Here is a 22,882-nt window from a genome sequence, read left to right on the forward strand (position 1 = left end):
ACTCCATCACCTCGGTGCTTGCCTACCAGAGCCACCAGCCTCCAAATCGGTCCTCATAAATGTGAAGAAATGCCTCGTAAGCTGAAGTAGCGGTATCAAATGAAACTCCTCGTAAAGTTGAATTCTCATAACTCGAATGGGCATATCTTGGGGTATAACTGTACCTGGGTTTGCTTTCCCTGAACAAATCGGCTGGCACAGAGCAAGCATCACGGGGCTAATGTGGCCTAAAAGGCCATGAGTGTTTTCTGCTCTTTTTCAGTCAAAGGTTACAAAATCTCCACAAGACTACTGATGAGATTAGTCAGCAAAGAGGATATCCAGTAACAAGGCCGTCATAACAAGATTATCTTCTGAATAGATCACCCCTTAATACAGGATGTTCACTTGGCAACAGGACTGACCTCACCAAGTAATTATAGGCTAGAGACTAGGGAGTCAGCAGAACCTGTGCTCAGTGATGGAAGGAGACCAGTCCAGCTTTTGTTTTCTTTACGCGGGCAAAATGTTGTTCTCCATTGAGTTATGTGGCTAGGGTCAGAGATGTTGTCAGTCATGTTTGCTGGGTTTGAGGGTTGATAAGAGAGATCTGGGAGTGTTACAGGTGATCATCGATACGAGGAGCAAAAGCGTGCATACGCGTATTAGGGAATATGCAACAGATTTCTTTGAATCCCAGTTTTGAATTTTAAATTTTATATTTCAGATGTGATTTTTTTTTTCTGCTTCCCAGCAAATACTCTAAATTCAGTCTTTTAATGCTAGCCAGGCCAGGATTCCTATTGGCAACACAGGTTATCTCACAGCAGGAAATGAAATTTTAAAAAAAGGGAAGAGGTGTGTTGGGGTAGCTGTGTATACAGACCTGGCAAGTATACCCTTTTTGGTGGGCTGGGAGAAGGATGGAGTGTTCTAAATTGAGGACTCAAACTGGAGTCTGTATTCATATTACACTCTGTTTGATTTTGGGAATTTTGCATGAGGAAGAAAAGCAGGCATGGGCATATCAGGTTGATAGCTGATTTGGGAAAGCTAAGGCAGTTTTGTCTAATTCTTTCTTTCAGTGCCACCCACATTTTCTTAGCCCAAAGTTTAATTTCCAGATGAATATTTAGGAGCCTGGTTATAGGTGGTCTTCAAAACAGTGAAGCAGCCACCAGCTCCAACTGAATTGGAGTTGTGGGTATCACACACCTTTCAGAGCCAGACCACTTTTATTTAGACTCTAAAATATGGATTTAAGAGCTTAACTTTAGACATCAGTTTTGACAATTTTTGCGTTTGTGCCTGCCATGATGAAGGCTGTTACCCAGGGATCTCTCGACCCATGCCCCAGGGTGACTGTATTCTTTTGCAAGGTCTTTGTCAGGAACAAATCAAGGGGCGATGCAGTGCATTTCTCTGTTTTGAATATTGGCACAAGCCCAACATGCTTTCATCCAAACTTACTGTTTTATTAGATCTCAGCACATCCAAATTTGCAAAAGGGTTAGAGCAACCCCAAGCGTAGTTACCTATTGTCTGGAATGGTCTCAAGTGGTCACACGACAAGGTTCAAGTGAACAGTTATACACCTGTTGCTGGGGGTTCCGAGAGACGTTGAGAAGGTCAAATCTAAATCACTCAGACCTCCTTCTCTGTTTATGCTCAAAATATCACATAGCTTGTCCACTACCAGTAACCACTGAGCATCCAGTTTAAGTAACACATTTCGAGTCACTAGTTATACAGATGTTTTTGCAGAGCATGCCGTTTCATGCTCCCCCTCCCTCTCCCACCAACACACACCAGAAATCAAATATAGATATGTTTCCATTACTGTAACCTTCTGCAGTGTGAGAAAAGCAAGACATGATGGGCTTGAATCATCTCAGCGCTCATACCCACTGCCTCTCATCTCTTGGCTTTCCTATTTATTCTGAGGCTTCTACAATGGCCTTACATGTGTTTTTGGCAATAGGCATAATAATTGACATTTGGGTGCTGGCAGTGGCTCAGACATTCTGCTGCACAGTCGAAGTCTCCACTAACACAGGCCAGAACGCCTTGATTTCTCTAGTCCGTGGTACATTTTATGAGTTGCTCTGCTGAATGAATGGAATTGCAGTGTACTTATGATGAGTGAAATAATTGGGAAAGGATGAATGACATCAGTGTTCCAGCACTGTGTCTGTCTGAATGTATGTCCTAGACAGGATGTCTGTACATCGCATTAATCACTGCTGATAAGGTGTGCTTCATTTTGTGTATTTTTTGTCATTATTTAAATCCTGCTACAGATTCTGATCTTTTATCTAGAAATATGAAAATGTGGAGATCTAAACTTTTTGAATGTAATTATTAAATTTATACTAACATAGTGCCATTTGCCACTATTGGTGTATGTGGTATCATTTGATAGTGTAGTAAACTAAGTCTGTAGTTTGTCATCTTATTTATAATGTATGGTTTTAATTATGGTACAATTACTGCATTTATATCACTGCTGTTAAGCATTAGCATTAAAGCCACCTTCAATTGTGCAATATTTAATGATCTCAGATAAGCTTCTTCTTAGACAGGTCAGTGTTGTTTGATTAGATTAGTGTTACTAAGTGAAGGAGTATACATTAGTTCAGAATATTTATTCAGCGTGAATGTTGCCTTTTGGAAATGTTTAGGTTTAGCATCGACAATCTAATTTTTAATGTATTTTATGGAAAGCAGAACAAATTATCTTTTGGAGGCAAACTTTGGACTGTTCTATTAAAAATCACGCCTAAAAGTTCTCTCAAGGGCCAGATTGTTCGTCTCCTGTCTGTCCCCTCTGTGCCATTCCACCCTGTGAAACAGAGAGTTGCCTTAACAGAGCCCATAAGGATTTTCCTTGTGTACAACTTTGCATTCCAACAAGCCCTATTTACCTAATGGCTTGATGGAGACATCAGACATTAAAGCAGCCCAGAGAACCCTTTAAATTTTGGTGGAGGTTAAACCAGTCCCCTGCTCTCCTAGAACTGGAGGATAGAGGTGTGGAAGGAGAGGTAACTGTAAGAAAGTGTCTAAGGGTACAGCTACACTAGGGCTTTGTCTACATTACAAAAATAACTTTGAAGTTGCTTACTTTGAAGTACAACTTCGAAGTAAGCAGCTTTGAAGGTAAACGTCTACACACACCCTACTTCAAAGATAAACTTTGAAGTAGGACACTACTCCATTTAAGGACTTCGAAGGTGGGCTCCCTGCTTTGCAGTTAACTTTGAAGTAAGGGCAAATGTGTGTAGACTGTCTGCTTGCTACTTCAAAGTTAGTTCCCAGTGTAGACACACCCTAAGAGTAGGGTCAAATTTATTGAGGTCAGTTTTAGCCTCCCATTTTGTAAAGTCATGGGTGCATGTCCCCACTGACATGTGAAGTCAATGAAGTGCATCCCCATAAGGAAGGCATCATGTTTGTGATGAGAACACTCTCCACAGTGAACAGTACTTTTGTTATATTTTGATGTTGTTGTGTGACAGTGTCCTGGGTAGTGTCTATGTGAAGATTTAAACAGATGACAAATTGAATGCTTGAAACACAGTTTTCTGTGCCCTTTGGATGAAGGAGTTCCTTAACAGCTGCTTGCTAATGGAAAAATTTAGTTAGAAATGCCGTGATGCAAAACACTTCTACCAACCAAGGGATGAGATAAATTAAAAAACTAAGGTCAGATTATTCCTTATTCCCTAGTACCTGGCACAGAAATCTCTTACAAGTTGCTTACCAGGGAAACAAATATTGAATTGACAGGTGGCAAACTAGGCCCAGGAAACCAGGTTTTGAATTCAGTTACATATATTTTTAAAACAATGAGATTGCACAGATGTGTAACACTTATGGAAAAGCCTTATAAAATTTAATGGGGACAGATCTATAAGCTTTCTATAAGATTTTTTTGGACTAGCCCATAGAACTAAATGGAAAATTTAGACTTACTGGACATTTCTACAAGCTGTTTCAAAAAACTTTAGGCTCTCATTCTTTATGGAAAAACTCTATAGCTTTTAATCCTTTTTGTAGCATGCTGTTAAATTCCTATAGAACCCTATATATTTAATTCTTATGTTCTCTAAGACTTTTCAGCATTGGCTTGATGGAAAGCCTGGCAAAGCTGATAGATTTTGGATTACGCCCTAATGGAATTATGAACAGAATTTGGCATTCAGAGTCAAATCCAGCGGTTAAAATATATGTTAATATGAATATATCTGAATATTTGGTGGCGCATATTTTCTGTTTGCAGAGTTCCTGCATTTCATAGCTGATTTTCAAAGCTGTCCATGTGTTTGAGTCACTTCTGTTTCCAGAGAGCGAAGCCCAGGAAGAAATAGCAGTTAGTACATTTGAAAAGGGGGAAAAAAGTAGTTACCATGTATTGCAGGGGTGGGCTGGATCCCACTGATTGGTGGTGGCAGGATCCACAGACTTTTTAAATAGATGCAGGAACCCCAGGCAGTTGCCCAACAGCATGGTAGTGGTGGGGGCTGGGAGCCACAAGCACAGAGCTGCTATTTAATGGGCTCCCAGGGCCCTTGCTGCTACCATACTGCCTTGCTGCCTGGGGTTCCTGTGTATATTTAAAGGACTCACTGTTTTAAGCCCCTGTTGCTTGCCTGGCAGCGGGATATAAATAGTATGCAGGCTGGATGCAGGCTGTGGGGCACATCCAAGCAGAGGCAGGCCAGATCTTGCCCTGGTGTATGAGATTATTCCATTATAGTTGTATAGTAGATGATTTAACCTTTTTGCACTTGCTGCTTTTCCTTTAGCTCTTTTACTTTCCCCCTGTCTCTTAGTTGTCATTATACCATGATATGATGTACAGAAACCACCTCAGGGTGGTAAGTTAGGGCCCGATACTACTGCCATCACTTACGTTGATTTCATTGGGACTACTGAAAGAAGGTCTTCCTCGGTGGACTTCTTTCTGATCTCATGGAGACCATATCCACTTCAGTGTGATTCTGTTGACCACTCTGGAGTTAATCTTGACTTGTACCAGAGTATGTGAGAATAGAATCAGTCCCAAACTGGGTAAAGCGGTAATATCTGGTGTTTGAGGACTATATAACATGCGTGGTAATATGTTGTCCATTTAACACAATAAAATCTCACTGGGAATACTTTCCTTTCACATACACGTATGTGTATACACACAAACGCAGTAACTGGGTCGATAGGCATGTGATTAAAAAACAAAAGGAATGTTGTCAGTTTACATTTTATTGCAGCTCTGCCCATATGTTTTCAAAGTTAAGTCTAGGATTAGAAACCTGGAGATACAAACTAAGATCTAGGCAGACGCCTTTGTTTGGGTGGCTGCTGCTCTCATGGCATTCACAAAGGCTTGTGCCATCTCCTGGGCTTTAACTTTGAATAGGGGATTAAAGAGAACAAGGCAAACGGAGAGGACAATAAAATGGAAACAAGGAAAATAGCAGAACAAAGGAGAGATATAGCACCGGGTGGATCCAGAATTTTGCCATCTATTGTAGATTCAGTGGGATGTGCATTTGCTACTCAGGCAGAGAGTTTATCCAAGGGTGACACATGGTGTTAAAGGCTTTCAGTTAGTTGTCATCTGTGGTTTACTGTGGCGTATTTGTCTCTGTGGTATGGAAGACAGCATAAAGGTACGTTCCTAGGCCACATCAAACAGTGCTGGCCTTTCAGAACAAGAAGCCAACAATAGAGCAGATACTTGTCTACTCTTAGCACACATAACATTATTCCCAACTTTAAGGCTGGTAGGATTGGGACCATGTATATATCAGGTTCTCTGCATCAGCTCATAGTATGGAACCATTGCAATGTTTCTATATATAGTGGTAATGGCATTAAAGTTCATTTGTAAATATTGTAGCTGTCTGATTTTCGAATAGTAACATTTGAGTGTTAATTAATATTGCAAAAGGAGACAATTTATTATATAAAGGACTATGCTAACCTAGAAGATTGTATCTGGAGACCTGTTTGTTCAGAAGCCCAAATAAGCATCCTTGAACTACACGGTGAATTTATGGGATTCAGAGCAAAAATAAGAAGTAGGCAATAAGATTTCTTTAAAAAAAAATTCTTAGCAGATACATTTTTCTGTCAAGATTGCGCCTGGAGTGACGACTCCTGTAATTTAGAATTCTTGAAAAATAGGATTCATAGTGAAAATGCTCAAGGGCACTGAGACAATAAAGTGTTTTTTAAAGTTTCAAACAGGTGAGGAGTCCCATTGGCTACTAAGAGTTGAATCAATTAGACTACTCGTGCTTAAACGCTTTGCTGTATCAGGGCACTTGTGGATGCTACTGATAGGATTGACAATTTTGGTTGGCTGTGTTCCTGGAGGTTTCATGAGATGGCATAACCTTTATTTCCTCAAGACTCCCGAACAATCCTAATAGGCAACCCTAGCCACTGGAATTGCACACACTTCTTTGTTTCTCTTGATGCTATGCATGTTCAAATGGGCTGTTGTCAGAGGTGCTGAATTCGTATTTTCTCAGTCATTATTGGTGCTTGTCTGTCACTTTGCTTGGATATTAAGACGGGAACAGATAGAAAACTGCCTGTAAAGTTAGGCAGAACTTAGTGCCTTGCATGTTGAAAAGTAACAGACAGATAGCCATGTTAGTCTATGTACTATCATAACAAAAAAGCAGTCCAGTAGCACTTTAAAGACTAGCAAAGTCATTTATTAGGTGGTGAGCTTTCGTGGGATAGACCCACTTCTTCAGACCATAGCTATCCCAGAACATACTAGTATATAGTATAGTATTATATAATATAGTACTATACTATTATAATTTCACCTAATAAATGACTTTGTTAGTCTTTAAAAGTGCTACTGAACTGCTTTTTTGTCATGCAGAACTTATATGTGCATACATAGATGAGCATAAACAGGAATCTATGAGGTTTTTTTCTTGGTCCAAGCTTGTGTGGCAGCTAATAAAATTGTGACATAGGAAGTTTTCAGTACACACTAGTTCTGTAGGGTGACACCTTAGCCACCATTCAAACTTCCAGTATTAAATTATGCCAGATTCACAGTTAAAATTTTAAATTAGAACAAGCAATTGCTATTTAGTGAGGACTAAATTCATCTTTGCAATCAGGAGGGAGCTGATTCCAGTTTAAACTGGCTTCTGTGAAATAGCACCCTTCTAAGCATTTATCATCTGCACGTACCCTGGAGCTTGGCGGCGCTGACTGCACAGACCATAAAGGGTAATCAGATGTTATGCTTCAAGACATGAGCTGTTTACCTCAAGGGCCAGGAAAGAACCCAGCTAACTTTTCTTCTGGATCAGTTTTCGACATTCATGTACCTAATGGATTTTTTATTCCCTTCCTTCTGAATCATCAGATACTGGGCACTGCTAGGGCAAACTTGACTTTATGGGACAATTCCTCCGTTTGAAATCAATGGAGCTGCACCAGGGTATCTCCAGGGAGGACCTGCCCCTTTAGATCTAGTGTGGCAAATCCTCTGCTCCAAGTGGTTAGAAAGGTTTAGCTCCATCCTGTTGCAAACTAGCATACAGAGAGAGACAAAACTGCTCTAGGACCTGGCTCAAACTGACTCTGGTGCTCGTGGGGCAAGGCTCCTCTTCTCTTAACCCTGCTGTGCTCAGTAGTTTGTGGGCACCATGGAGCAGCAATAGTGATTGTACAATGCACAAAATGAGGGAAGAGGCTTTGCAATCTTAAGCAACCTAAACTGTTCAATCCAAACCTAAAATAGAATTACAGACTTCCCCTTGAGCATGGAGGTGGGAGAACGTCAATGCAGAGTTATTTCCCATGGTGCATTTTCTAGTGCTGAGGTCCCAGAACCACGGTCTGGGAAGCTGACTCGTTACATCGTGTTGGCTTCTCTTCCTTCTTTCCAGCCGCTAAATTGCACTAGAACAGCTGACTGTAATTACCTTTTTATTATGGCTTTTGCACGTGGTCATTCATTGTAGTTACAATGGTCATGTGACTGTGAGTGGGTGGGAAGGTGGAGCTGTGCATTTGTGAATGGAAGGAGACTGACAAGGTCTCCACCTTCTTTCCTATGTTAATTGTGCTCAGCATGACAGGGTGGGAACCTAAGTGCAGAAAGTGGAAGTTGTTTGTAGACGTTTTATTGGGAGGGAGAGGTTGTAGCTTTTATTAGTGTGTGGGTACAGGCGTCTGTCTGTCTGCAGTTTCTCTTGCCGGATTTCAGGTACACCAAATGCTCTTAAAATCTCTGTGTTAACAGATGTGGTCCTACAGATGGGCTAACTAGACACAGTATATTGATTTAAGCTTTTAGAATGTAGGTGATTATCAACGGTCAGGTGCTCTGTTTCTAGCAATATTTAAAGGGGTGTATACTTAGCTTACTCACTGTTTTCCCTCCACATAATACTAGGTCATTTCAACCAAATGATAAAGTTGAGCATGATGAAATTACAGGGCATTGATCAGGAAGGTTTTTGGAGACAGTCTCTTCAGCACCAGGGGTTGGAATGTTTAGCTGTGTGAAGGAAGATGAGGTTCTGAATGAGCTCTTTCCAGACACTGTAGCAGCTTTATTTCACTGATTGGTCATGTGCCCTGTACTTTCAACAATCAGTCCCTTGACTTAATCACTGATTTTTGGGGCTGTCACGTTTCTCTCTGTCCCTGTAAGAACTATAAGCAAACAGCTGTCTGTGAAGTATGGCTTTAGGGTGGCTGTCCACTCCAGGGATCACGTATATTGTTCTGTATTTAGCAACTCTTAGAAGCCCCAACCGGGATCATGGCTCAGTTGTGTCAGGTTCTGTACCTAAACATAGTTAGAACAGTCCATGCTGGGAGGAGTTTATAATAAACATGATGGACATAGGAAGTAACATACCCTGGGTTTTACAGGTGGGGAAGAAGGCACAGAGTGGTTGTGACAGAGGTGGTCTTTGGAAGTTCTAGAATTGGAACCCAGATCCTCTGGGTTCTAGTCTAGGGCCTTAGTACAAGGCAGATTTTCCCTGCGGTATGTAGAAGGATAAATTCTCCCTTAGCATTCTGTAAGGAACGCATGTTGCACTAGGTTCTCTTTGGTCTGAGTTTGACATTTTTGTGATACAGCACATTACTGTAGCTCAGGAAAATGCTGCCACGTATCGTTTTCAGCGTTTCTGTCCAAACCCTTGAAAACAAGATTTCTGCCCTTCCTGACTGATCCTTAGTTGTTTGGAGAGACAGATTATAATTAAAGACACCACATCAAGTTTGGAAAGGACCATACTGTGTTTCATTGAATAGTAATGGTCAAGCATTAGAGAGTTTGGAATAACAGTAATTATGCTCTGCACTTACATAGTGGCCTTTCATCTGTGGATTTTGCACTGTTTTACTGGGGGAATTATGAGTTATGATCTCTGATGCTCATATGTGGAAATGTCTGTCACCAGCTTAATTAACATTTTAAATACATAAGTAAGAAAATTATAATGTTTTAGACTTAGCTTGAGTTATTGCTTGTATTCATAGGTAATTGATTATTTTCTTTCTTTCTTACTAATCTTGTAAGGACCTAGAAATTTTGCAATAGCTTTGCTTAGGTGCTTAATAGGAACAAGCAAAACCCATCTCCCTTCTCTGCGAGTAGAAACCACATTCCTGGTCCTGCAAGCTGGTTCCATTTCCATTCATGCCACTCTAACCAAGCCCAAACAACAAATCGAGTATGAAAACATTAACAACTTATACAAGCAAAAGATCATAAGAGCAGCTTCCCAAACCATGCCATGATAATAGCATTGTTTTGTTAGTCGTGGAAGGAGGTGCTGGGTCACAAGCGCTTGTTAACTGAAAGCATATACTGTTCCTCTACTGTGAGAGCACGTTCTAACTGCAGCTGCTTGTGTATCAATTACAACTGAGATCACTAAATGCCCAAAGGGAGTGTGAAGGGAGAGATGGCTACGCAACAATATTTTGGCAAGTCAGAATTTCTAGGCTTCACAAAGTGAGTTGTTGTGGGTGTTATTAAAAATTTAGCGTTTGCTAACAGTTACCCTTCAGTTATATATGCAAGAAATCCCATGTGGGGTACTCACATGCATTCATTTAATCAAGTGTATGAATCTTTGCAGTGTCAGGGCCTTAGATTGTAAATCACACAGAGGCAGGGACTGAACTATCATTTAACCTATACTGTATCTGTATTTGTGTTCCTCCACTGTAGATGTAAGAATTGTCTAATTCTGTGGTGCATGTTGGAAGTGGAGGTTAACAATATAGACCACATTATGGCTCCGAAGTTCATTGGGGATCTCTGAGTGCTGCATATTATAAATAGTAATAATAATAGTAATCCATATTCTAAATACAGGGACATATTGTGGGTATTGCTGGCACAGCTGTTTGGTAATTGACATCTTAATCATGATCCTGGTATTGTAACAATATGTTGTGAGTGCTTGTGTGAATTTAGAGCTTGTGAAAGGTATGAGGTTGACTGTCTTTGAGAGCAGAGTTCCTCATTGATTTACAGAGCACCTCTCCCTTACATAGCACTTTTCATCAGTAGCTCTCAAAGCAATTCACGGTTTTTAATGCATTTATTCCATGTGTGGCAGGGGAATGCATCATAAGGGTGGGGAACTGAGGAACTGAGAGAGTAAGTGGCTTGTGTAAGAGCATATTGGAAATCGGTGGCAGGGTAGGAAATCATAGGGCTGGAAGGGACCTCCGGAGGTCATGTAATCCAGCCCTGTGGTTCAAGCAGGATCTACCCCACCTAAGTCATCCCAGCCAGAACCTTGTCAAGCCAGGACTTAAAAACCTCTAGGGATGGAGATTCTACCACCTCTCTAGGCAACGCATTCCAGTGCTTCACCACCCTCCTGGTGAAGTAGTTTTTCCAAATATCCAACCTACTCCTCTCCTTCTGTAACTTCAGACCATTGCTCCTTGTTCTGCCATCTGACACCACTGAGAACAGTTTCTCTCCATCCTCTTTAGAGCTCCCCTTCAGGAAGTTGAAGGCTGCTATCAAATCACCCCTCAGTCTTCTCTTCTGTTAACTAAATAAGCTCAAATCCCTCAGCCTCTCCTCATAGGTCAAGTGCTCCAGCCCATTAATCATTTTTGTTCCCCTTCGCTGAACCTGCTCCAGCACCTCCACATCCTTTTTATACTGGGGGGCCCAAAACTGAATGCAGTATGCCAGATGTGGCCTCACCAGTGCCGAATAGAGAGGCATAAGGACTTCTCTAGATCTGCTTGCAGTGCTCCTCCTAATGTACCCTAATATGCCATTAGCCTTCTTGGTAACAAGAGCACACTGTTTACTCATATCCAGCCTTTCATCCACTATAACCCCTTGGTCCCTTTCTGCTGTACTGCTGCTCAGCCAGTCAGACCCCAGCCTATAACAATGCTTGGGATTCTTCCGTCCCAAGTGCAGGACTCTACACTTCTGCTTGTTGAACAGCATCAGATTTCTTTTGGCCCGATCCTCTAATTTATCCAAGTCAATCTGTATCCTATCTCTACCCTCCAACGAATCTACCTCCCCCCCTAGCTTAGTGTCATCTGCAAACTTGCTGAGGGTGCAATCCAGTCCCTCATCCAGGTCATTGATAAAGATGTTGAACAATTGAGCCTTTGTCTCTCAAGGCCTAGAGTACAGCACTGACCAATAATTTGTTATGTGGGGTGGGGCACTCTAAGATTTTGGCAAGTAGTTTTCTGTGAAGAGGGTATGAGGTCTAGGACAGAGGTTGGTGAAGAAGGGAGCTCGGGATACGGGTTTGGAATGCAGGAAAGGATGGAGGGTCTGAGAGGGAGTTTGGGGGAAGGGGGGAGTAGTGACCTGGTGCAGGATTTGGGACGGATGTGGGTGCAGGAGAGGATTCTGGCTTGGAGGAGGGATGAAGGCAGGAGTGGAGGGTCTGGGAGGGGGGAGTGGTGAACCCAGGGTATTGAGCTGGGTTGCAGGGGAGGGGAGGGGAGAGCGCCTAGTGCCAGGAAGCACTTACCTAGTTGGTTCTCAGCCAGCAGCCCCAGACTGCTCAAAGCAGCTGGCTGTTCATGTGGCTCTGTACCACATACTGGGGGAGGGAGCACGCAAAGCCTCCCTCTCTCGACGTGCTGCACAGTCTCTCAGATCTCATTGGCTGGCGTCTGGCCATTGGGATCTGAGAGATTGTTCTGGGGGTTGGGAGCAGCAACAAACCCTCCCCCTCCAGCGCATGGTCAGAGAACCAGGCTGAGCAGTCAGCTACTTTGAGCGAAGCTGCTCTGTGCCTGAGGGTCCTGGCGGGGCAGGCCAGATTAAAAATCTTGGCAGGCTAGATGCAGCCCATGGGCTGTATTTTCCCTGCTTTGCTGCTACACAGACATTGTAATGCATCCCAGGAGTGGTGGAATTCCAGCTTTGGGTAGAATGGACAGTCTGTCTTCTCATTGATTGATCCACTCCATGCTGTTGTAGGAGGGATCTGCATGCCGGTTTACACTAGTATAACTCCCTTAATTTCAGTGGAGTTGCTCTAGATTTACTCCAGAATGAGATCAGAATCCAGGCTCAGGGTCTGTGATGTGGTTTGGGACCCTTTCTACTGATATTACACATATAAGTCATATCGGTATTCTGTTGTTGCCTGCATATATTGTCATTGTTCTAGTCCCCTCAGCCGCCTTAGTTTTCTGAAGACATTTTTACTTGCCCCTTAAGTTCTTAAATTGTCTTCTGGTGGCACCTAGGAGTCATGGTGCAGCATATTGTTATACATGGGACTGTTATACATGGCCCCTCCTATCCTAGAGAGATTACAGTGAAACTAAATGGATTTATTGTCTCATTAGACTGCCTCTTGCTTACTTGATGTTGTCTAGCTAAACTCCTAGCTTACTGTATTTTTATCTATTATTATTTACTTTGAACTTCTTTAGTTTTTGTATAATCCCCAGGGAACATAGGCTACCTAGGCTTTTGATGGATTTGTATCAGCTCTTTATATGTGATTTTTGAAATGCTGCTGCTCCCATTATGCATGGGTCGGTAGGCTTTGTGCAGGTGGGAGGTTTCAGAATTGAGGACCTGATTCCACAAACACCTTGGAGGTAACTTTAGTCAATGGGATAACTCACATAAATTACATTACTCATGTGGGTGTTTGCAGGATTGTGTCCATTGTACAGTAAACTGACACTTTATGCAATTTTGGCATGTATTAATGGTATTAACACATATGTCAAAATCCCAGGGAAGTGGGTGGCTGGAGCCTGTGAGGGCATGGCTTCCCCAGTGGGGAAGCCAGGTGGATGCCACTGCTGGGAGGAGGGGGGAAGTTCCTCAGCTCCAAGGAACCCTGAACCAGGCTCAACAGTACCTGGTCAGTTTCCTGGCTCCTACAAGCAGCAGGGAGCCAGGAAACTGACCAGGGGCTGCTGCATCTTGCTCCTTGCTTCCTGGGGTTGAGGGGCTTGTTCCTGCTCCCCCCACTCCTCCGAGGCCCCAGGGAGCTGGGAGCCAGGTGCAGTACTGTCTGGTCAGTTTCCTGGCTCCCCACTCCGAGTTACACGGGGGTTGTGTTCCTCACAAAACCCGTGTAATTCAAATTTCGCATGTTGGGGGAAGGGGACCCCTCCCTCTTCCTCCCAAGCCGCCTGGAGCCAGGCACAGCAGTGCTTGGGCACTTTCCAGGCTCCCGCTCAGCCACAGGGAGTTGGGAGCCAGGTGCTGCTTGCGGAAGCCAGGAGACGGTCCTGGGGGCTTGGAGGATGAGGGATGGAGAGGAAGGAAATGGAGGGAAGCCCCTCAGCCCCCTGTGAGCTGGGAGCCAGGTGCAGTAGTGCCTGGTCAGTTTCCTGGCTTCCGCAAGCAGCGCCTGGCTCCCAACTCCCCGTGGCTGGGCAGGAGCCGGGAAAGTGACGAAGCACGGCTGTGCCTGGCTCCAGGCTCCCCGGGGCTTGGAAGGAAGATGAAGGGGTCCCCCTCCCTCAACATGCAAAATCTGAGTTACGCGGGTTTTGTGAGGAACACAACCCCCACGTAACTCAGAGTTTTACTGCAGATAAAATATTGGCGCTCCTTATATGATCCTGAATATTTTGTATTTCTGATCTTACATAGCTGGTTGCTCGATTTTATGCTGCTACAAATAGGATCAGAATCAAATCCTGATCATTTTATGTCAATTATTCTATTGTAATTCTTCTTGGAGAATTAAATTATCAAGTACTGTGTTCTTTTTTTCCCTGTCATTCCTTAGTTTGTGGGTATGATTCTATAATGTGGGATTAGTAGGATAAGTCCGTGAAGTCAATTTTCCCTTTTTTCCCCCCCTTGTGTGCATGGAATTGAATGCCCATTATTGCTTGCTAATCAGATTTTGATTTGTGTGGCGAACGCTTTTAAACATTTGGAAAAGCTTATTTCAGTCAGCATTTTCCACCCGAGCACTTGGATGAAGTGTTGATTTTTTTTGTTGTCATTTAAGGATTATTTAAAGCCAGCCCTCCAACAGCTATGAAGGATAGGGGAAAATGCATGGAAAAAATCCCTTTAATCCTTTAATGAAAATAATTTTGAACCAAATTGGAGCTCTATGGGCTCCAAAGGGATATACAGCATTATAAATGCTGGCAGAATCTAGCCCTGCAGCCTCAGACAAGTTCCTTTCACTAGGCATATTAATCTGCTAGTTTTTGTATTTTATGTATGGGCGTGTACTGGCTGCCAGGCAGTCACACAGTGTGGGCAAAGGAGCCCAGAATAAAACACATTTGAATCCACCTGCTTCCAAAACCTCTCCCTGCAAGACTTGCACTGGGGCTAGAGGTGCGATCCTTGCATTTCTCAGATTGCCAGACTAGGCAGAGGCGATGACGCAGGTATTGCTATTGTTACTCGGAGCTCAAATAATCTGGGTGAAAGATGGGTGACTCTGAAGTGTCTGGTGAGGAAAAGAGGGCATGCTGCTGGTCGGAATCTGCATGAAAGCTTAAGCTACAGACCTATGTAGGGGCCTGTTTTAGGGCCCTTTCACCAATGGATTAGGATTTCATTTGATTCTTTTTATTGCCACAGTTTAATATGGACACAGCCATGTCTGCAGTGTGAATCCCTGTTGCCTGACATACACTGTAAGATGAGTAGGGAATTCTCCCCATGTTGAGTCTCTGGTTTTGCTTATACTTACTGGGAGATCAACTTGGTCAGGGCTGATCTTCTGGGGTTTGTTTTCGCATACCAGGTGGGGACATGCAAAATTGAACTGTCAGGGCTCAACAGTCAATACTGGAACTCCTCAGAAGAGAGACGAGTTTCTCCCATTGACCTCTCTCTCTGTGAAGACGGCCAGGTAAGTCAATCCTAGATATGTCGATTCCAGCTACACAATTGTCGTAGCTGGAATTTCATATATAGGATTGACTGTCAGGTCTAGTGCAGACCAGTCCTCTCTCCCTATGATGTACTTACATGGCTATCGATACATAAAGTGTTGTTTTTTTAGTGTAATTCAAGATGCACACTTTTACATTAAAGCATGTAAATAAATGGCATGATAGGTTTTGTTCTCAGCTACTCAGTCCCCCTTGTAAAACCAGGAAAAATCTACTCTGAACTCAGTATAGTGTTTTGTTTTTCTTATTTGGTAGCTTTGCTGCATGCAGATGTTTAAGCAGAGAATGTGTTTTAGCTTGTGAAACCCTGCGGTTTGCAAATAGGAGTCTGGTGATGCTATAAATGTGTACTTACGCATGCACTTGTGGGCCAAATTCTTGCCTGGCTTAACTCCATTACATCCTGGACTTATGCCAGGGATGATTATCATCCCTTGAATGGATGGGGAGGCAGGAGGCCAAATGTAAGTAGATTTTAAAGTGCGTGATCCAAAGGCCCGCATGTATTTTTGTTGGCTTTGTTGGGCTTTGAATCAGGCCTGCCAGCAGAGAATGGCATTTGGACTTGAGCTGGGCTGGCAATGAGGATTTTGGGGTATATTGCCAACTCTGGTGCCAGTACAGGCTGACTATGTGAAAGGTGCTGGACAAGTCACTTCACCCTACTCCAGTTTCTGTCAGTAAAATCAAGATAATAATACTGCCCTGCCTTGCAGGGACATGAGGAGGCTTAATGAATGATTACAGTGTGTTGTGACCTCATTGTGGGGAAAAAAGTATACATAAACACAGTGTGTCTTCTTTTTATTGACTGCAATTACCACTCAGTCCCATTGTGAAATGTGAATTAAAAGTGTGTACATAAGTGGCAGGATAAGTTTTTGTCCTTAGTCATTATGACAAAGTGTTTATATGTTTTTTTTCTGACTGGCTGGCTAAGTAGTGCTTTTGACTCCTTTGAGACTTTCAAGAGGGGTCAACAGCCTCACCAGGCCCATGGGCCTGGCAGGGAAAGAGGGCCTGATGTCACCCTTGGAAGGCATGGGGTTGGGGCGGGCAGCCAGCCCTCAGCACTGCCCCTGCCGCTTGCAGTCTCTTCGGTGCTGCCCAGTGCACACTGTGTGACATTCCAGTAGTGATTTAAAGGGTCCAGGGTTCCAGCCACTGCAGAACTCCAGAACCTTTTGTAGTACCAGGTTCCAGGGCAGTAACCCTCCTTGCCCCCCAATCCCTCCTTGTCAGCAGCCAGGTGAACTTGTAAATGTCTGATTCTCGCATTAAATCTGCTGCAAAGTATGAGTCTCGTATGTGAGTGGTACATGCGAGAAGGAGAGCAGCCTCTCTTTCCCTTGCACCACTGGTGATGAGAGTGAGGACCCTACCTCTTCTTCCTAAGGAGAGCTCAGCATCTGCTTATCAAGCACGCATGGAGTTAGTGCCACTCAGAGCGCTTGTTAACATACCAGGTGGGTTCACGGAACTGAGTTAGTCCTCGGATCCAAATCTACCCTTTGAGTGGCCGATGCTACCTGTGACATACCTCTTTCAGAGGAAGCTGCTACTAAAAATAATGGGGCTGATTTTAATGATGCAAATCGGGAGTAATTCCAGTGAAGTGAATGGAGTTACAATGGTGTAAGTGAGAGGACAGCAGGTGCAAAATGGCTTAACTAATCTGTGTTACCAATAGTACTTTGGACTATTAAAACCGAGAACAGATCCTCAGCGGATGAAAACTGGCCTCACTCTATCGAAAGGAAACAGAGCCAGACTGATTTATACCAGAGATATAAAGTTGGAGATACAACTTTGACATGAAAAATAAAAGTTTATGCTCTTCCAGCTGCTGCAGGTAGACTGAGGCATGTCCCGTTTCTTGATAATGTTGAGTTATGAAATGCTAATAGTTTTTGTTTGGTTTATAGTCCCAACACTGTAGGGATATGTTTAAATGGCGGTCTCTAAAACCAGTGACGGGGTGTGGAACCTGCCATCATTAAATGGCTGATTCTGGTGTAGTTCAGTTGTGGCTGAAATATATTACCCTCTAATGGCTTGTTCCATTTTGTTCCATAAGAGTTGTATAACTTGGAGCAGAATTTGGCTTGGGATTTGGATGTACATTTCCAAGTGTGGAATTTCACTACAACTCTAGATATGTAGAAGACGACAGAAGATCAGAGATGACAAATACAGAGAAATAATATTATTTCTCTGTATGTTGACTAATTTGGACCTGCTTCTCCACTCTGCTATACCAATTTTACACTAGTGTAAGTTCACTGATTTCTGTATGTGTGTGTTTTTCTACAATCCGTAATGTTTGTATTTGAAAAACAAATGAGTAATTGGAAAAACTCCACTGATTTCTCCCCTAGAAATCTAACCCCATTGAGAACTGTCTCCATTGTGTCCCAGGAACTAGGGTTTTTCAGCCTGGATTTTAAATAGATCCAGATCCCCATCCTGCTCTTCTTGAAGTCAGTGGCCAGTCCTGCTCTCACTCGCAGTTTGGACCCAAGGCTTGTAAAGCATTTTGAGCATGAGTGGTTGTATGTTATCGGTCAGAAAGGAAAGCTGAATATTGGAAAGGAAATGTCAGGGGTGCTTTGGTGGACATAATGGAATGAGCTAGGACACCAAGGTTAGCATCCCTACTCTTGCAGAAAGCACAATGGGATCTTGAAATGGTTATAACCTTGGTTTTCCTTTTCACCCAGAAGTGGTTGCCTCCAGCAACACAGCACTTCCTAACTCCATGCTGCGCCACTTCGCTCTTCTTTGAGAGTCTCCCATTCAGGCCAGTGCTGCTTAGCATGCATGAGCTGGAGCTCGTGTGGCTGAGCATTGTTAGACTGTATTGGAAAACTGTTGCCTAAACTGCTGTTAGCTTTGTGCTTTGCACAAGAGTTCGGAAGCCAGTTACATTTGTCTTTCTTTCTTTGCCCTGCCCAGTGGCTTGTCCGCTGGCTCTTGGTTTAACAAGGGGCATGCTGTGCATGAAACCTGGATAGCTTTTATCCATCACTCTCCAAGAACTCAGCCACCAGTGTGTCTGTCAACTCATCCATGTATGTAATGTTGGTTAATCACTTTTGCTGACAAATTGGCAGGATGCTAATCTTGGACTATTTTTGTTTTCTTTATGGTCATAAATGCTCTATTATGGAGAGGGTGCCTCACACACTGGATTACTGTCTGTTGAGTCTGTGTTAGTATCTTATGTTAGGAAATGCCTCTTTCCCTTCCACCCTATCTCTTTCTTTATACTTTTCCCCAGCTGGCAAAAGTCAAGGAGATAATCTTCAGAAGAATATAGATTGTGTTTTGCATGTGCCTATAATACTTGGGTGGGTAGGTCTCGAGCAAAATAATGGAGCAGCATAATCCCATTAAGAAAATTCATTAGAAGTTAATGGTACATTTTTTTTTTTTAAATTCTGTGCATATTTGGAACCTACTCCTAAATTTGAATCCCACACTGCATGAAATACCCCATCTGTGAGAGTTCATTCGGAAAGCCTTTACATGTTACTCAATCAAAACTCCCATTAAACCAGCCACTAACCACCACTTCAGCTACTACTACCCTTCATTTACATATGATCAGTGCCCTTTTTTTGGTTTTTAAAATGAAGAAGTGGTGCCAGTACTCAGCCGGCTCCCCACCTCCCTTCTCCCAGCCAATCCCATGGCTAGGGCTGCTGAGATGCCGGTACTCAGTACCGGCAAGTATTCACACAAAAGAAAAAGCCCTGCATATGATGATGATGTCTGGGCGCATGCACACAGAATGCAGTTGTGGAAGGAATAATTTCTCCCTCTGACAGGCTAACTGTGTAAACCATAAAAGATGCCCTGTCAGATGAACTCAGAAAACATATCACAAATTTCTTGGGGACCAGTATGCCAAGTACTGTATTGTGGAGAAGTCCCATTGAATTTTCAAGAAACTGACAATCTTTTCATAGATTTTTTTTTAACTACCCCATAGAATCTAATAGAAAATTAAGACTGTGATACAGAATTACATAGAATGGTTCAAAAGACCAACATAAAGCATGCCTTTCTCCTTTCATTCTACCGATTTTAAGAGTTATTTTTATACAGTTGTATATGTTTCACCCCATTAGACCATGCAAGGTTTGTAAAATGAATGCATGTGAATACTGGTGGCAAGATGGCCTCAAGTACAAGAAGCCCACTGTGTTTCCAGCCCCAGAGTACGCGAATCTTCTCATGGACTAATCAAAAACACAGAGTTTGGCAAATGCTGCAAAGAACATTTGCAATCAATGGACACAGAAGGGAGAAGGTGGGCTTATAATTAGGATTTGTATAGATGCAGTAAATGTTGGTTATGAACAATTGGACACCACGTTCTAAACTGAAATACAAGATTACTCTTGATTAAATTTATAAGGAGAGGAGACACAATCACTGTAAAATTAAGCACAACTAAAATGAATGTTCCCAAATTATGGGTGCAGTGTAATCTAGGAATGTATGACACATTTTCTCTCTTTTGCTAGTGATTTTGAGTGCCTCTAGGTTTGGGTGCCAAATTAAAGGCATTTTAAAGTGGCCAGGTGTTCAGCATATACTGTAAATTAGGCTTCTCAAGGGTTTCTCACAGTGGGCACTAAAAAATGGAGGAACTCAAAATAACTGGTCCCTTCTTAAAATTTTGGCTGGTATCTTTTGAGAATTGGCTTTTCTGCTCCCCAAAAATATTTTTCCTGTGGTTTGAGCATGAGGATAAAACTGTACCAAACTGATGAGGCCAGAATTGGGCTTCACACTAACATGTCTTTCTGTGTCTTTAGGAACATGAGGTCCTCAGGGCAAGCTTTCAAAAGGAAGTGCTGGCGAACTGCATAGACATCAACGAGAATTTCTGTGACAAGAGCAGGACCTACAACAGGAAAGTTTGTTGGAATATAAATATATATAATCTCTTCAGTGCCTGTTCACCAGTGGCTAGAGGGCAGAAAATTTCCAGACATGTCCATAGCCCTGAAGCAAGTTTTTAATAAGGACAAGACTTTCCGTCCCAAACGTAAATTTGAACCTGGGACCCAGAGGTTTGAGCTCCATAAACGAGCACAAGCCTCGCTGAACTCGGGAGTGGACCTGAAAGCAGCTGTGCAGCTGCCCAGTGGAGAAGACCTAAATGACTGGGTAGCTGTTCACGTGGTTGACTTTTTCAACAGGATCAACCTGATCTATGGAACTATCTGTGAATTTTGCACCGAGAGGACCTGCCCAGTGATGTCTGGGGGCCCTAAGTATGAGTACCGGTGGCAGGATGACCTCAAGTACAAGAAGCCCACTGCTTTGCCAGCACCCCAGTATATGAATCTCCTCATGGACTGGATAGAGGTGCAGATCAACAATGAGGACATATTCCCTACCTGCGTGGGTAAGTCTAAGCAAAGCCTGGAGCCACACGTGGATTTTACTCTGTATGCCTGGAATGTGCACATTCTTTTCCTAATATTAGGGGCCTTGAACTCTGGAGCGCTGCTGGGGACATGTCAGCCAGTGCGCAGGAGTAGCACATCAGAAGATAAAATGTGAGTTTGTTTGTAAAAAAGTTCAGAATCTTTTCAGCCCAGTCGCTCTTCCCTAGCAAGACAGAGGTGGCAAAAGCAACTGCAAAAATACTTTAGTAGCCAGTCTGAGGCCAGTCAGGCCTGAACATTCACTGCTTTGCACCTTGTGTAGCCATTCACACCTGCACTGTTGCTGTTGTTACAGTAATTTTAAAGCACAGTGTTGCAGGCTGTCTTTATGCTGCAATTACCTTTATGACTATGAAAAGGAGAAGTAAAAAAGGCCTGAAAAAAGAAATTCTTCATCACAGAAGTCTGGGTGTCAATGGAGAGATTAATGTACAGTACTGCTATGCATCCCTGCATTGCACCATCTGCTGTGGATTCTTTTTAAAAGTATGCCTCCTTTGTACAGGAGTTGAGCTGTCATTGCTATTAACAAATGAGTTTAACTTAAGGGAATCCAGGGAGGGATTTGTAATGGCAATCTATAGAAATGGCGCACATTTCCTAAACTAATCCTGTTTCATAATGCCTTCATTAATCTTACCTGCATCATGCAGGCAACTTAGGTAGGATTTCTAGAACTGCAATTCAACAGGTTTTTTTTGCTGAAGAGCTACTTGAATGGACTGAAAAAAATCTCAGGAGGGCCCGTTCTGCTGGATTTCATTTTGGTTTGGGGGATTTTGTTTTCTTTTCCTTTTGTGGTTAAAAAACTGTAACTAGGAACTTGGTGTGTTAAAATGAGATTGTTACCAATTTATAACACAGCCATCTCGATGTATGTATACTGTCTCTCATTCCTGAGCCCACTCTCAGGGTCACAGTCTTTGTTTTCTGAAATTTCTGGTAATTTTCCTTCGATGCTTTCTCCAGTCAAGCTGAGCCATTTATTTGCTGGTCTTAAAGTCTCGCCTCTCCTTCTGCTCGTATCTATGCTGCTAACACACATGAATGGCTGAAGGATGAGAGCAGAATCTTGCATGGGGATAGAGGTGCTAATATCAGAGTGGTGAGGGGCTACCCAAACCACTTGCTGAAGATAGGGGGCACTTCCCACTGACAATGTAAAGCTTTTTACAGGGTCTCTTGTGGTGATAGCCTATTGCGGTGAAGAGTGATTTTCTTAATTTTTTCCCACTGTTTTCGTTTTTTTTTGTTTGATTTTTTTTTTAAAGTGAGATTATACATGTCCAAAGCTAACAGTTTTAGAGTCTGAAATTCTCAAGATAGCCATAAATGTCTAGCTCCCTGCATTGCCTTTAATCATATGCCTCAGCCTTTGTTGATAGGATTTATATCTGTAGTGTGAAGATAGTTTGGTCTCCATGCCCACTTGTGGCTGCTGTGTTGGGACCATCAATGCTGGTTTTGACAGAAGAGGTTTTTTTAAAAATTTAATTTTAATTGATTTTCTTGAAGAACAAGAAGACTAGTACGGAAAGCTAAATGGTTTACAGCTTGTATTATGTTTCCAGATGTATTGTCAGCAGAATTATAGAATTATGCAGTTTTACAGCTTGTTGAAGCTGCAAGGCCAAGGCAATGTAAACATGTTGGGGTGGGAATGGCGGCAATAAAATAGGAGACAACGAGAGGGAGGGAGGGTGGCAAAGTGAGGGGAGGGCAGATGAGAAGAGGTTAGGTGGAATGGCTGATTTGAGGCATCTCAACTTTTTATATACAAATGTATCTAGGAATAGGATTCAAGTTTCATAGAATTCATGTCATTGCTTTCTGTGGCAATAAGCTCCTTTTCCTTTGACTGATGTCAGACAGGTAGGTCTGTATACTGTTTCTCTGTTCTGGACATACGTCTGTTCTTCCCTTTTTGTAAACTCACGTGATTCCTCATTGTGGCCCCCCAAGAACAAAAGTCATTGTGGTGGAATTAAACCCAGTTTACCAAGTAATAACCTAAGAAATAAATTTTGGCT

The 22,882-nt window shown here is 42.7% G+C and overlaps 1 protein-coding gene across 1 annotated transcript in view; it reads left to right on the top strand.

Moving 5' to 3' along the window:
- The first annotated feature begins 20,385 nt into the window (after positions 1-20,385).
- Positions 20,386-22,882, top strand: part of MOB3B (MOB kinase activator 3B) — a 78,388-nt gene continuing 75,891 nt past the window's right edge. Inside the window, exon 1 of the mRNA XM_074994704.1 lies at positions 20,386-20,809. Within this exon, the coding sequence (XP_074850805.1) occupies positions 20,392-20,809 (418 nt within the window). The 5' untranslated portion in view covers positions 20,386-20,391. The remainder of the gene's footprint in view (positions 20,810-22,882) is intronic.

This window comes from Carettochelys insculpta, chromosome 5 (genome assembly GCF_033958435.1).
Source record: "Carettochelys insculpta isolate YL-2023 chromosome 5, ASM3395843v1, whole genome shotgun sequence".
Classification (NCBI taxonomy): domain Eukaryota; kingdom Metazoa; phylum Chordata; order Testudines; family Carettochelyidae; genus Carettochelys; species Carettochelys insculpta.